General features: G+C 37.9%; 1 protein-coding gene across 1 annotated transcript; it reads left to right on the top strand.

The window, feature by feature from the left end:
• Positions 1–365: 365 nt before the first annotated feature.
• LOC149473354 (lens fiber major intrinsic protein) lies at positions 366–15990 on the top strand. The gene is made up of 4 exons (XM_089680366.1): positions 366–1070; positions 6251–6415; positions 9278–9358; positions 11990–15990. Exons 1-4 carry the CDS (start codon positions 711–713, stop codon positions 12173–12175), a joined length of 792 nt encoding a protein of 263 aa, XP_089536492.1. The 5' UTR covers positions 366–710; the 3' UTR covers positions 12176–15990.
• The last annotated feature ends 998 nt before the right edge of the window (positions 15991–16988 follow it).

The raw sequence follows: 16988 nt of genomic DNA, 5'->3' as shown, positions 1-16988 counted from the left end.
AAACGTTGTAAGTGTACATTGTAAAAATAGACTTTGTGTATTCTGTATGTTATCATTTCTGCACGAATGGCAGCAAATATTTCATTCTTACTCTTACATATTCAGTACTGCTTTATATATAAATCCCATTTTCACACTTTATTTTAGTTACAATCAACTCATATTTGTATTATAAGAAATGTGTTTTAGCACAATATTCGTACTTCTACTACACACTACTGTTAGTATCAGGTTTAAACTAGCATCTAGCCAAAACAATCTGGTGTGGTCTTATATTGTGAGCTGCCCAGAGGGAGGAGACAGAATACAACGGAAGAGTTAACCACTATCTCTCTGACTCTACCCCTCCCTTTAGGGGGTGGTGTGTCTCTGTATAGGGGGATTAAACATGTCACAACCTCTGCCCCTTATAAATCCCCCCGCCACTCTATAAACAGGTTGGGGGGGAAGTATCCACAGCAGTTGGGAGTTTGGAGCAGTTCCTGTCCGTGGCTTTTTTTGGGGGTTTTTTTAACGTTTAGTTTTTCTTTGTAAGTTTTCATTTTTGTTAACCCATTTGTTTTTACCTAAACTTGGAGTATCTTAGGTTATCATCTCCTTCAGTATTGGGGGGTCTTTTATGAATATCCTGGGGCTTCTCCCACCCACTGTGTAAATCTCCATTTACCTACTGTTCTCTTCCTCTCTGATTTCACACAAAGCCCCCCATCATGTGGGAGTTCCGCTCATTCTCCTTTTGGAGAGCCGTTTTTGCTGAATTTTTTGGTACTATGTTCTATGTTTTCTTTGGCTTGGGTGCATCTCTGAAGTGGGTGGCTGGCCCAGCTAATGTATTGCTTATTGCATTAGCATTTGGTTTTGCACTGGCCACTATGGTCCAATCTATTGGCCATGTCAGCGGTGCTCATATTAACCCAGCAGTCACTTTTGCCTTCCTTATCGGCTCACAGATGTCCCTGTTCCGTGCCATTTTCTACATTGCAGCACAACTGCTAGGAGCAGTAGCCGGAGCTGCCGTTCTGTATGGTGTCACTCCTGCAGCAATCCGTGGCAACATGGCCCTTAACACGGTAAATACTCATCATAAGAAACTTTGCTATTTTTTTTCCAGTGTATTCACTCTTCCTAGTGTTACATTACTTAACCTGTTTGTCTAAATTTTTGTCTTTCTGCCAAAGGCCTCATTCATATTTGCAGTGTCAAACCTACATTTATATACACTTAAAGCACACTTCTAGAAGCATTTAAATGCAGGTATTGATTTCTCATCAAATTAATTTAAACTAGAAATTTAGCTGCATTTAGGGCCATTCCATTCAGCTGTGTTTAGAGAAAATATAAATCTCTGCATTCAGAATCTGATTAGAAACTCTAAATGTAGCTATACCCATGTAAAGGTGTCTAAATCTGCTTTAAAGCAGGATCTTTAAGTGAAGGAAAAAGTGATCTGGAAATATAAAGGTTGCTTGTGCTTCCCAGAGAATCAGTGTGCCAGTGTAAATGAAGCCTAAAACCTCTCCACTCATTGGAATGTTATGCTGCCATTGTCACTTCATTTAGACTTCTATGCACAGGTACAGAAGGCAAAACGTATTAGCCACTTAAAGGTATTATTTTAACAGTGAAGAGTAATAGATAATAAAAACATTATTAATAGGAAAAAAAGTACTGTCCTTCAGAACACTAGGTTCCATTTTGAGATATATTGATAGAAACTGAAGTAGCAGAGTAAAAATTATATACAGATTCTCAATAAATGCACTGTATACATAAATAATATATAACATGACATGTAACATGTAAATAGGTTAAGTACAAAATGAAAAGAGTCAGAGGGTCATTCATTAGCATTGCAATTTGAACAGTGATATTCTGAATGTTTTTATTTTGTAGTTTAACATGTTTCACCTTTTTGTTATCCTATTTACACTGTATATAGTGTCTCTGTTCAGAATCCATATATATGTTTGTTCTTTGCCACTTTAGCTTTTACCGTTTTTAATGCTTCAAAAAAGAACCAAGTGTTCTGAAAGCTTGTGTGTTTACATTTTTTTAGTTAGTCATTTTGAAAATACTTTTGCCTTCTATATCTGTGTTTATTGCTGGTTAACATGGTCTATCAGTCTGTTTGCTGACTTCACAGCAAGAACAACTTTACATAGTTTATTAAGCTATACCGTACAACAGAGATGGTTATAAGAACCAGGCCTTAGACAATAGGCTGCAGTTCAGTGTGAGGAGCTAAAATCTTTTTAAATTGCAAAATCTACAAATCGTGCAGGTAAGTGAAACACTCCACAAAATGCAAACGTACCATAGTAATTAAAAATCAAGTCACATACATGACAAAGATGTTACATAAAGAATATATACATAAGTGAAACTGAAATGCAGAGATTTCTTTTGTACTCCACCCACTAGCACAAATACCCGTGTGTATTTATCTTCAGCTAGAAATGAATAAAATAAAACACACTTGTCTCAGTCATATAATCATAATTAATAATAATTCTAGTTTTACATAGAATGGAACAGGATTAGAATTTTGTGCGGTCACCAGAACAAGAATTGTTGGGAAATCTTCCAATGTGGGCACTAGTTCTGGTGACTACCAGAAGGGATTTTCTATGGGACTAGAAGTGATGGGAAATTTTCCTGATAAGACACAGATTGCAAAAAAAACCCCAAAAAACAGGTAGACGGGGGTTACAACTTTCCCTTACGCTATTCAAAATGAAAAAAATGTTTTTCCTTCAGTTTTACTTTAAATAAAATATAACTTAAAGTGGAGTTCCACCCAAAAGGAGAAGTTCCACTTTAAGCCTTTGTCCCCCACTACCCATTAAGGATTGGCACCTTTGGGGAGAGGAACAGGAAGCGGCGGGGAGCGATCGGAAGCAGCAAAAGTTGTCCTCCTCCCCTGCCCGTAGTCTTCTGGAACACGTGACAGGTCCCAGAAGACTACGGGGGCCATTCGCAAAGCTCAGCGCTTCTCGTGCATGTGCAGTGGGCTTTCAGATGTGAAGCTGCAAGCTGTCACAGCCAGGTGCCCACACTGAAGATGCTGGCACCAGGGAGAGAAGACGGCCGTTGAAATCAGCGGTGGTGAGGACACAGCTGGACCGAGGGACAGGTAAGTGGCTGAATTTTAAAAGTCAGCAGCTACAGTTTTTGTAGCTGCTGACTTTTATTTTTTATTTGTAGGTGGAACTCCGGAACTCCGCTTTAATTTACCTTTGCTGCCTTTTATACTGCACAGATGTAAATCAAATAAATCTGAAATTAAAAAGTATGCCGGAGTATAAAAAATGTATACCAGAGTACAAAAAAATGCCAGCAGTTGCAACCTGCAATAGAGGATGTAAACTTACCTTTCTCATGGGAGGCAGGCCCATTCCTTTCTCTTTTGCAGAGCTAGCAGCACTGCTGCTACCCAGCATTTTTGGGTGTATCAGATGCCCATGAATGAGCCCCATGGTTTCTCTCTCTGGCCACTGAGTCCCTAACGATGCAGCAGCTGGGAGAATGAACCATGGAGACACACTATCCATCACCCAGAAGTGATAGCAATGGTGCCAATAGCTCTGCAAGAGAGTGAACAACGGACGGGCTGCACGCCCAAGAAAGGTAAGTATTCAACCTCTGCTATTACAAGTTGCAGCTGCTGGAATCTTTAGAGAAATGACAAGGTGGCATTAATTATCAGCACTTCCTCATGGGATTCTGCCTGTAAATGCATAGAATAAGCGTACTTTAAAAAAAAAAAAAAATAATAATAATGCTTATGAGAGAGCTAGTTAAGGTTAACAGTAACCACAGGTTAACAGTAACCTAAAGGTGGTAAAATGTACACATAAAATTAGGGATGTTTAGTTCTAGTTACCTTGGAGATTTACTAAAACTGGAGGACTCAGAAGCTGCACAGCTGTGCATAGTACCAAATCAGCTTCTAACTAGTTTGTTCAATTAGGCTTTGACAGTACATGCCCAGTCATACTGATGCGATTTGTGAATTGAAATCACACCTGAATTTACATCTAATGAATGTGAATGTCAGTGTCTTAACATGCACGATTTGCTGCAGCACGATTTGTAAAGTAGTTCTTGCATTACTTTTTCTGAAGTTTTGTTGTGATTTCACATACATAGAATATAATGGAAATTGCACAGACTGCAAGAAATTGTTGAAAATCTACACAAGTAGCAATAAAGTCTTCATAAATCGCACCTGAAATCGTGCTGAAATTGCACATAAATCGCAGCGGTGTAACCGGTGACTAATACCTAGAAGCTGATTGGTTACTATGCACAGCTGCATCAGATTCTGAGCACTGCAGTTTTAGTAAATTTACCCCCTTTTGTAACAATTTAAAGAAAAATTACATAGGTTTTATTACTGGGAAAATATAGTTATGGAAATTTGCTCATATTAGGTACAGTATATATTGTGCTATAAGGAAAACCAGCAGTGGTTGAAGTATTCTGTAACTCTTTTGCCAGTCTATAGCCAAATTAATGTGCCTGTCACAGATTGGTACATTAATCAGTCTCCCAGGGGCGGACTGACCATTTAGAAACTCAGGCACTGCCCGAGGGCCCGGGGTCAGTAGGGGGCCCCATGAGATGCCCCTGGTACCTTTTTCATAGGCTTTTTTGAGTTTGGGCAAGGACACAGGGGCCCCATGATCCCCTATTGCCCGGGAGCCCCATGAGTTGTCAGTCCGCCCCTGCAGTCCAGGTTTGCTTTGAGGAAGGAGTGTCCACACTCCACTCAACACTGTACACTCCCTCATCAGCCACTGCGCTTTTTACAGTGACAGGCATTTGACCATGGACTTTTATAGTAGAAGTGGGTGGGGCCTGATGGGGAACTGACAGACTAGTTCAGGTCCACTCAACTTTTGATTGACAGTGCAAGCAGTGGGCAGATCCATAGCCACTATTCGGTCCAATAGCGTCTTTCAGATCCACCCACTGCTGTGAACAGTCACTCAAAAGTGGAGCGGACCCAATGGGGAACTAGTCTGTCAGTTCCTTTATCAGGTCTTCCCACCCAGTGACAAACTTTCCTAAATATGGGCATTTGGGTATTGACATCACTGTGTCCCTGACATTTTGTTTACATTTAGCTTTCGGCCAAGTTATCTCCTGGCCTATGGCTAAATGAGGCCAGGGATACAGCACTGTGTGGGAAGCTGTCACATACATGACAGCTTCTCAGCACAGGCAGGGCCTACACTGAGTACTGGTATACCTCTGTATGCCAGCTCAGAGTTGATCTTACTTGCCACAAGTTTCCTAAATGGAGAACTGGTGGTAATTCTTTAAAAATGTGTTGCTCCCATAGCGATAGATTCTACCTGAATTTGCCACACATGTTGGAAATGTTATTGGCACTGGCACAAATGTTTGCCTGAATTAGGCGCAGGTAGTTCTTAAGGGGACTACTACCAGAAAAGCAGCATTAGAGCCATTTGAATCCTGCCGAATATGTCTATCCATTTAACACCCTTTTCTCATTCAAGAATTTTAAATGTCTCACTCGTTTTTTTTCATATAAAGCTAATAGATACTACATGTGGATGCTCTATTACATTCATAACTGTGGATGATCTAATACAAAGTTCAAAGCTTTTTCAGTAACACTTTAATGTAATTAGACAAGTGACAGTGCATCACACCAAATGTAAAGATACTGCACTTCATTGAAATGATTACTTAATTGTATTAAGTTATTATTAGGTACACAATTGAATTAAACTCAGAAGCAGTGTCCTAATTATGAAAGCACATCTTTGTCCAATAACATACAATATAATCAACTATTAGAAAGCTTGTTAGGTAGAAACTTGAATAGAAACATCAAAAAACCCTGCAATGATCACTCTAGTTTCAACCAATGTTTTCAAAAGTAAGAGCATTGAAAATGAAGAATTTGAATGAACGCTGTGATCCTTTTTACATCACACTTAGCTTTTAATTCAAAACATGTCAAACATTTTTTGCAGAATAATACTCAGTTCAGTGGAGTCAGGACTGCTCAATGTCAAATCGCAGCCTTTTATTCAAACAGAATTTGTTTTTACTATCTAATGGTAGTTAATTCTCTTTCACTCAATTTTACCCTGAAGTCCTTAAAACTAGGTTAGACATGCAATAAACAATGTGTATTTTTGGATTAGGAAAAGTGTCTTATTTTTCATGGACTTTAAATGCTTTTACTTTTCTGACCATATTGCTCTCTTTACAGCTCCATCCTGGTGTAAGTCTTGGCCAGGCAACAACAGTGGAGATTTTCCTCACCCTCCAATTTGTGCTTTGTATCTTTGCCACCTATGATGAAAGGAGGAATGGGCGCTTGGGATCTGTGTCTTTGGCTATTGGATTTTCTCTCACCTTGGGACACCTCTTTGGGGTAAGTAAGAATGTGCAACAAGATTATAGAAAGACTTCCATCCCTCCTACCACTGATTGGATACATATATATATATATATATATATATGTGTTACATATAAACAAAAGTAACATACATATAGAAGTAATGGTAATGGACCCAAGAATTACCAAAAAAGTAAGTGCTGGTCGCTATGACTGTAAAAAGAAAAGAGAATGCCAGATAACTTATGTATATGTGTACCATGAGTCAACTAAGCAATAGTACCCAAAGTATAGTACAGGGGCGGATTGACCATTCGAGCACTCAAGCACTGCCCGAGGGCCCGGGGTCAGTAGGGGCCCCATGAAATGCCAAGGTACCTTTTTTATAGTCTTTTTTTGAGTGTGGGCAAGGACACAGGGGCCCCATGATCCCCTATTGCCCGGGGGCCCCATGAGTTGTCAGTCCGCCCCTGGAATAGTATTATCCCTGTATGAATCACTTTTTAATTTTGAATAAGTTTAGGAAATGAATAACGTATAGAGGACCTATAATGTGCAACGTGGTCCCAACAGCATCTAAAAGAATGGCTAAGGACTAGTCACCGGTATAGGATTATTATAGCTGATCCTTTCCCCAGGACCAACTTATCCTGTCTTGATCAGCTATATTGCCGTATGATAGTGACCATCATGATAAAGGTGCAGGGCATTTCTTCCTCATGTCAGACCTGACCCCTCCTCCCCCACTGTTACTACCAGTCTAATAAATTGATGGATGGTGAACTGAACTGATGACTAATGGGGTACTGATGATCAGTGGGCAGTAGGAGAGAGAGAGGAGCCACGGATCCTATGACAGCACAGGAAGGAGATGACATTAACAGACAGCAAAATGAGCCTGGTATAAGAGCCACAGATTCACAGTATGAATGAAGTAGCTGCGACAAGTTCCTTGTATTGTTTGTACAGCTTCCAATCCAGGAGTCCCTTAGAACAGGGGTGGGCAAACTGCAGCTCTCCAGCTGTTGTGGAACTACATTTCCCATGAGGCATTGCAACATTACAAAACTGACAGTTACAGCTGTGACTTGCAGAGGCATGATGGAACTTGTAGTCCTGCAACATCTGGAGAGCCGCAGTTTGCCCACCCCTGCCTTAGAAGCACAATAAGCAGCACAGTACTGATAACTAACTGCCAATGTAGTGCTCAGAAATAAATCCAAAATCTGGTGAGATAAGCAGTCCTTAGGGTCACAGTGGACATGATATGATTAGATGATCTCACACCGCAGACACAGGAATGTCTAAGCACTGCTCAACAACAATAAACCTGATATAGACTTTAAGACAGCAAATATTTACTTTTTAAGTAAAGGTCCACATTTAGTAATATCCTTAAATAAATTTAAAGTCACTATTAAGATTTAGCATATGAACTATACAAAGAACAAAGGACCATCAGTTGCATATGGAGGAAGGATGATTAGGATAGAAGTTTACCTCAGTATGGCAGGGTGTTTCTCACAGTATAATTAAGTTATGTAATGTCTTACCACAGAGGCAGCATTGGAAAAAAAATCAATATTATTTTCATCCTAGCATCACAAACAAATTAGCAGCACAGTATCAGTATCAGTATTAGATTATTTTAGGATCTACACAGACACGAATTTACAAGCAAATTCGCAAAAATCAGCAATACTGTTTACATGATATATAGTAATAAATACATTAAAGTGACCCTGAGCAGAACAAAATGTTCTTAGGGTAATATGATTGCTAAAATGCAGGCATCTTTTGGTGTCTGCAAGTACCTGTGTTAGTCTTTATTTTGATTCCTATGTCTTTTTGAAGACTCTTGGACCTTAGGTCCAGGCTGTACCTAAATTCTAGACTTCTGTCCAGCAAAGACAGAATTTAATAGTTAAATAATAGTCAAATGGCTATTTCATGCAAAGCAATAATGATTTCATGGCAGTGAATGTTTTATTTCTATCATGATAAGTGCAAAATAGTGGTTGAGGGCTCTTTATAAAGAAATAGTGCACTGCAATTTGTGTCCAATTTTTTTCTAAGCCATTTTTTAAGAAATGTACTAGAAAACTGATGACCTGATCATTGAATAATTTGAATGGAGGTTCCATATGCTCTGTGAAAACAGAAGAGAGACTGATTAAAATCACTGTGTTCCCTTCTGTCATAGTGCTGTACAGGGGCGGCCTGACCATTTGGAAACTCGGGCACTGCCCGAGGGCCAGGGGTCAGTAGGAGGCCCCATGAGATGCCCCTGGTACCTATTTCATAGGCTTTTTTGAGTTTGGGCAAGGACACAGGGGCCCCATGATCCCCTATTGCCCAGGGGCCCCATGAGTTGTCAGTCCGCCCCTGGTGCTGTATGAACCATAGGAGTCCAAGTTTGCAGAGGCCGAGAAACAACATACATTTGTAAGAAGGACAAAAAAAGCTGTATAAGATCAAAAGTTTACAAAAAATGATGAATACAGGTAATCAACCTTTTAGAAACAGACATGTGATGCTCAATGGCTGCATAGATATCTATTAAGGATCTGTAGTAATCTAATCAAACTGTAATACAAATTAAAAAAAGGTCATCTCTGGCTTGGATAGGTATAGTTGGACAGTTATTTAATACTTTAGTACCAATGTAAGCATTTAGTTGATCATGAGATAACCATAAATAAAAACAAAAGAACTAATTAATCTTTGGTTGTAGAAAAATGTTACTCTGTACTGGTGAGTTTTTATTGTGTTGTCTAATGTCTAGTGAATATATACTGTACTGAAATAAACTTTTAGCTATATCTGTAAATTATGTAAACGCATATAAATATGGTATTTTTATGTGCACACGTGTAAACTCTTCTTTTGTCTCCTTAGTTGTATTACACTGGTGCCAGTATGAACCCTGCAAGATCATTTGCTCCAGCAGTACTCACTAGAAATTTCACCAATCATTGGGTAAGAAACTAAACAGCCTTGCGTGTTTTTATAAGGGGCAATGTAGTTGATTTACTAACACTGGAGAGTGCAAAATCTTGTGCAGTTCTGCACAGCTTCCAGGTTTTTTTGTTAAAGCCTAAATGAACATACTGAAGTTAGAAGCTGATTGGATACCATGCATAGATGAACCAGATTTTGCACTCTCCAGTTTTAGTAAACCAACCACAATATTTTTTTATGTCGATTAGAAGTCACAGATACATGTTCAGTTGCAGTTAGATAGATAGAACACTAACTGAACTATATCTAAGGCCATGTTTATTTTCAAAAGCCCAATTCAAGCTTGGGAAAAAGAACCCCCCCCCCAGCAGTTCTTGAAAATAAAAAAAATAGCTTTGACTGTTCTGCTTACTCCTATGTTTGCCACTGTCCCCACTCACTCACCTATCCAGTACCCCTCCTCTTTGGGGATTGAATGACACCCAGAATCACACAACCCACTTCCTGTGAGCCTAGGGTGTTATGGTTCTGCTGTTACAGTCATAGCTCTCTGCAGCATTCAGAATTCATATACTGCCAGAAGCAGAGGGTGAAGAGGACCCATGAAATTACTAGATCATACTAAAGACATTAAGAAAAATGGTAGGTATAATGAAATGGGGAGGGGAATCCTGAGCCCAGAGTTAGGTTTTGATTTTTGGATAGCATAAGGAACATGTCAGGCTTTTTCTTTTTTTTTGCTGACTGTGACCATTTGGAAGGCTTGTCCTTCACTTCCTGTATTCAGACAAAATAGGAATTGAGAAGAGATTTCTCAGAAGGAAGGAAATGGTCAGTAAAACAAGTGTACGTAAAATTTTCCCTTTTTCCTGTTCCTGTGACAACTCAAAAATTAGAATTTTCTCTTTCAGTAACTGTGGCAATGTTCACCAGGAGACAGCAGTAAAATCAATATTAAAGAAATAAAGCTGTATTGAAATCAATAGTGTTCATTGTATATACTGTATATCTGCAAATCTATGTAAAGGCCACAAGTCTCATCAAGACCATTCTGTGTAGTGTGGTCTCTAACCCTAATTTAAAGCTGGCTATACGCTATTCAAATTTAATTAATTTTTTTTTGTTTTAAGAATGTTTGCTAATTGGTAGTGGGCTCAAATCTTTGTGTATTTTTCCACAGTAGAGTGTAGCATAAATGTGGTAATAGAAACACACACAGATCCATAACTCCACTCAAGACTGGCCTCTCCTGTACACGGACAACCTGGGTGCTAGCATAGGGAAAGTCCCTATCCTTGTGAACAAGCCAGGAGTGGTGACACACTTCAAGGAAGGCTGGTTATGGGTTGGAGACATTATTGTATGCAGTCAATGCACTGATTATTAAAATTATTGCAAGAAAAGCTAATTGGAATCCAGCTAATTTTGTCCAATTTTCAATAAACTTCGTAATGTCACAGAAACACCCAGAGATGCAAGTAAACAGCACATACCAGCTTTCAGAACTGATTGATGGAATATCTAAAGAAGCTTTGGAGAAGCAAGAGAGAAACATTTTGTTGACACTCTTTGTGATGGTCTATCTAAGGGGGGGAAGCAGAAGCCTAGCCTGGGGGAATTGGGAAAGGCCTATAGATATATAGTATGAAAGTTCCAATTCAACTATAACTGCTGCATTGGGTAAACATTAATGTGAAGTAATGAAAAAAGGCAGTATAATACTTTATTAAATTCTGTATGATTTAGTCACTGCCTTTAATTAATCATAGTATTGTGGAGTATGTAAATGTAAAAATCAAAATGGCATTTTCAGGAAAACGAAAAATCATGTCTTAGCTATCCCCCTGTTGTTTCCCTTCTCTGGACAGAGAGCTGCAATAATGTTTTGTTTGAAATGTTATGTGCTGGTGAAGTCTGATAGTATAGTATTTTGTTTTCTAGTGAAGTCTCAGTTCAAGTAATCTAGGTAATAGTGGTCTTCTGATAGTTTGATGTATTGTGGTAATCCCTTCATTCTACTACATAGATGCATAGAAAATATAATTTTTAAAACTCTCTTTTAATAAGGGAAAAGGCTATTTTTGTAAAATAATATAACATATTCAATTGCTACACAAGCAAATGTATTTCTATGAAAAATGCCTTTTCATTTTAGTCTGCAGCTGGTTTTAATTTCTAAAAATGTTACTTCCTTGCAATATGTCAAACTGAGAGTTTGCCATACAGACCCCCCCACCCAGAAGACTTGCTGACTTCTCTTATACAAAAAAATAGCAAAGTGACCATGAATTTCTTCAGTTTACAGAAAAGTACAAATCTGCAAAAAAGCATGCTAATATTCTTGCATTGTAAGTAGTGTACCTGAATGGTAGTGTTTTTTCTTAACAAAGCTGTAGTTGTATATTATAAAAAATACCCTGATATTTGATATACAGAAAATTTTCACAAGCAAAAAGAAGCATTTGCTGGTTAGTAGACCTTTGGTACTAAACAAAAGAATAAAGTTCATCCATAGAAAAATAATGAGTGGCATTCAATAAACTGCAGGAAGAAAAATCTGAATAGTAACAGCATAAAATGTGTAATACCTAATGAAATTCCTAATTCACAATTGTTTTACCTTATTTTAATTATTTCCTAAATATGCAGGTCTATTGGGTTGGCCCCATCATCGGTGGAGCACTCGGAGGTCTTGTGTATGATTTCATCCTCTTTCCAAGAATGAGAGGGCTGTCAGAGAGACTTTCAATCCTTAAAGGAGCTCGACCTGCAGAGCCTGAAGGCCAGCAGGAAGCAACGGGAGAGCCTATAGAACTGAAAACACAATCTCTATAAATAAAACCTCTGCACAATTACATAGTGATACACAAGCATTCACACGCACACAATTTTGGCCTAGTTAGCGTAATATCCGTCATGGGAAGTGTGTTGGGGGGGTCGGGTTCTACTTTGAAAGATGTTTCTTTTCTTACCAGGCTGTGGGTATTGTGTTGAAATAGAGGCGGAAGGAGCAGTTAATGTGCTTGACTTTCTCAACAAAGTTGGGATGGGGTCGTTTGAAGGGGTCAAACAACTCAGGGGTAAAATATATATATATCACATAGAAAGGTATTTACAGCTCAAACAAGAGGGATTCATCCTCCCTGCAACAAAAATGTAGCACTGGAAGCCAGATGGTAATATAGCTCCTAAGTGCCTTATTACTGGTCAGCTATATGCATTTAATTAGATGTAAAGGTCCCCATCAAACTTCCCACCCACCCTCCTAACTGCGCCTCTAATGCTGCTGTAAATCTCAGACACATTATTTTCTTTATACTGCGTTTTACTTTTTGCTGGTTTAAGGAAATGTTTTCTTTTTGTGTTTTAAGAAGGTGGAGGAGAATAATGGGCCAAAACCCCTTTATTTTACGATGAACTCTATTAAAATATTCAGCAGGCATCTCGTAACAGGAAAGGTGTTTCCCCCATTAACTTATTTGAAATCCCTTTGTGTGGGAATTGTTGCCCCATAATCTTTAACATAAAGACTTCCATATTTCATGCTGCTCAGGGTTAGTCATCCACCCGGTACATATTTTCCTTCCAACATGTAAGGGACAAATGGGGTCAACAACCCTTGATATAATTGAATGGCAGCTCCTTATTCTAGAAAGGCTGGTATGGACATTTCATGTGCAACATTTGTCCGTTTGCCACCAATAATTTGCCCTTTATTAAATGTATTTAAAGAAATCTATAACTGGAAAAACACGTCAACTGTCTTGGGTTTTTCAGATCCAGTACATCTCTCTATCAAGTTATCTATTTTAAAGCTGCTTTCTTCTTTCTTATACTGGTAATTAGTTAGAAACAAATTACATTTTAGTATGGAGAATGCAGCTTGGTCGATTTGTTGTATAATTAATGACATGTTTCTTTAACTTGATTAATGTAGCTAATATTATTTGGTTTGATCATAAATGCAATTAAATCTTGGGGTAAATAGGTGTGTCTCTTAAAACTGAATTTCAATTTAGGTATATTATTATTTATTACTAAGCTGCATTGTGTTTAGGTCTGATCACATTGTTAATTAACTTAGCCCAGAATTCTACTTTGTGTTACATATTTCCTCAGCGTCAGCACCCGCACAATGTACATCTATGTGACATATATGTTTAGTGAATGTGAGGTAACACAAATGATACTTCTGATATATATATATATATATATATATATATATATATATATATATATATATATATGTGTAATCCCAGGGTGCACACGTCAGTGAATAGGAACCTTACAGAAATGTTGACATCTGGCACAGAGTGAAAGGTTTTTAAATACTTGTTAATATTTCAGTCCCAAGGTGTCTCTCTAATGATATCAATAGCAATATATACAAAATTGAGAAATTCTGCTGTATCTGGTGCATGCAATTGAAACATCTTGCATTGTAACAGAATTATGAATACTGTTTTTTATTCATATCACCTACTTCATATTCATGTTAAACCACTTTTGGGCTTTTAAGGCTGCAACATGTTTAAATATTACCCTTTGTTAATGTAGAAATAACCACTGAAGCCAACAGTACAGTTATTACATTATATCTAACGATGCTGTGCTGACCAGTGCCGTATGTGGTTTACAATCAATGTGCCTTTGCTAAACCGCATACAGATCTACATGGCATAAATGCTAAAAATATTAGATAGATCTCTGCATTGAAAAGAATTAAGATTTTACAGAAACGATTTACATGAGCAATATATTGTCAATTAATATGCCCGTGATAACATTGACAGGGCAATACTCGTACCAGTGTTCATCCTGTTTTTGAACAAAATAGTTCTAGTGAAAAGTTTTAGGTAACATAGGTTAAACACTGGGGTACCATATAATATGTCCTACTAACTGTAACTGATGCCCCTCGCTGCACTGAGCTGAAGCCAGTGTCAAGTTGTGTATATGGATGAGGCAGTGTGTGGAGCTTATGTGTATGAGGCTTGGGTGGGTGACAAACATCTGATCCGTAAGTGACCTGAAATAAATGTGCCTCTTAAACTTCTGGCACAATAGAAATATTGTGAAATACTAAATTTAGATAAGAAGGAAGATACTGTGTGGAAACCAAAGGCTACATTCTATGGCTTCTATGTCAATGATTCCTACAAATGAATTCAGAGTATGTATGTGTGGCACTGGTATGAGATTGCAATGCCAAATGGAGCAGGCGTAACCCATCTGCAAATTTTGAAATTTGCAAAGCACGCAGTGCATTCTCAAGCACAATACCCTGGTATTTTCACTGCTTTGCCGTGGACGAATTTAGTACAACAAATCTTAATTTATCTTAGTTTGCTCAGCATATCTTTCAAGTTCTGTCTAGTCTCTGCCTTTAGGAGCTTTACAAATATCAATGGCAAAGGGAGTAAAAAAACAAAAACGTGACATAATATGTTTATTTTTAAGTAAATAATGATATATTCAACACCAGGAAACACAGGTACAGTTATGCCATCATAATTATCTGCATACATAATTTACTTAATTATAAATTAAATTCAAGATAAAATGCGATGTTTACAAATTTTAATATGTATATAAGTATAGTTAATTTTTGCATTCTTTCACTGTCAGTGTGGTCATTTGTTCACAAATTATGTATGATAAATAACTTGTGGATTCTCATTAAAGTTGGTTTTGACTACCTTCATTTAAGTCATATTAATAAACTATGTAAACACAGGAATTGCATAATTTATGAAGATAAAAAAGTTCTCCATATGTCTCTAATGGCCATTTCAGCCTATATTTAGTAGAGGTATTACCTGTTATCTCTTTGGACATAATATATAAATATGAAATTAATTTGTATATATGAGTGTGTATAAGTAAATATACGCACACATACATACAGATATGCAATTATGGATTTTAACACAGATCAGAGGGAGTTTTCATTTTATAGTTAAGTTACATGATTATATATTTGGAACCTCTATCAATAAACATCTGAATAATGAAAAATAGATTGGTGATCTCTGGATAATATTCAGTGTATGAGTTTCATCTGAGACAGGAAGAAAAAGAAGGCAGCAAAAACATTTTTTAAAAACAGACACCAAGGGGTTGTAACTCCAAACCCGTTTACTCAATCTACAAATATTGGCTTGTAGCTCCAAAAGTCACATCTACAGAGAGTCCCCCTCTACTGGCCAGAAGGGAATGGTGCATGGAACTGAGGAATGCAGTTAAAAATGAATGCAGAAGTGGAAACAGCTTTTTTCATAATGAGGATCTTATAGACCTAAGAACAATATAACTGGTATACAATGCAGCACTGGCAAAGAGCACAGGATATTATAAGTTAAAATTATAAAAATATTATAATGCAAAATTTCTGGCAGGATGAATTTTTTTTTATTTATTTATTGCCCTTGTCAAACAGAAGAAAATACTTTGAACAGTATATTTGACAGACCTGAAGAGAGGAAATAAGAAAAATGAATTGCTAGAGTTTACATACACTTTACTTGACGCATTGTCAGGAAGTTTAAACAATTGTTCAAGACAGCAAACCTGATTATTTACTTAATATATGAAAGTGCTTCCAGCCTTATGGTGTGCTAATTAGCATGAAATAAATTACTAACTATAAACCAAGCTGGTTTGATTAATTTCCTGAGTCCGTTTAACTCTATGTAGAGATTTGTTAGCACAATTAGAGATTTGGGCTTAGGAACAGAGGATAAATACGATTATTTTTCATTCAGTAGGTACCATAACCACTGTCTCAGAATACAAGCAATTTTGACTATACTGGCAAACAACAACATCCACCCAATCAGACCCTCCCTTTGAATTCTTCTGCAGCAGAATGCAAGGATCACGTCTATGCTATTGGCTACACTGACAAAGCTTAACCTAATTACTTGATTCTTAGGTGGAGGTAATATCTATGAAGAGGATAAAATGCCAAAAATCTATCACCTGAAACTATGGAATACACATTCAGCTGATTTCAGAAGTGAGAGAAAAAATTTGCAGAGTAGTTATCAACTTATACCTTAAAGCGGAGTTCCACCCAAAAGGGGAAGTTCCTCTTTAAAGACTGGTCCCCCACTCCCCATTATGGATTGGCACTTTTGGGGAGCGGGTACCCGAAATTGACAGGTGAAGCGGAAGTTGTCCTCCTACCTTCCCTTCCCGTAGTCTTCTGGGACACGTGACAGGTCCCAGAAGACTACGGGGCCATTCAGGAAGTGCAGCGCTACACGCGCATGCGCACCCAGCTGTGAAGTCGCAAGCTGTCACAGCCAGGTGCCCACACTGAAGATGCCAGTGCCTGGAACACAGGACGGCCGGTAAGCATTCGGCCGGAAGCGAATGCTCCCTGGGTTGAGGAAGATAATCTGTTAGGTTGAGAGAGTGATCCCTTTTCTCTCTGAACTTTACCCTTTTATTCCCAAAATTCCCATATATCAGAACTATCCTAGAAACGTGTAGTTCAGAATATTTAACCTCATCTGATTGGAAGGCACTTCTATTGATTAACCTAATGTTTGTTAGGTGTTGCCTGCACCTGTCCACCAGATGTCTCTCTAGGACTAGGAATTTCTATTTTTAGGTCTTCTGGAAATAAAATTGGATTTATTCA

This window comes from Staurois parvus, unplaced genomic scaffold (assembly GCF_062004578.1).
Source record: "Staurois parvus isolate SC_StPar_1 unplaced genomic scaffold, SC_StPar_1.0 ptg000017l, whole genome shotgun sequence".
Classification (NCBI taxonomy): domain Eukaryota; kingdom Metazoa; phylum Chordata; class Amphibia; order Anura; family Ranidae; genus Staurois; species Staurois parvus.
The sequence above is the reverse complement of the archived record's forward strand: the minus strand, read 5'-3'. Positions and strand labels throughout refer to the sequence as shown.

Coding starts and splice junctions, on each gene's coding strand:
- LOC149473354 (XM_089680366.1), top strand. CDS start 711: ATGTGGGAGTTCCGCTCATTCTCCTTTTGGAGAGCCGTTTTTGCTGAA. Junction 1,071..6,250: donor GCAACATGGCCCTTAACACG/GTAAATACTCAT, acceptor CTCTCTTTACAG/CTCCATCCTGGTGTAAGTCT. Junction 9,359..11,989: donor GAAATTTCACCAATCATTGG/GTAAGAAACTAA, acceptor CTAAATATGCAG/GTCTATTGGGTTGGCCCCAT.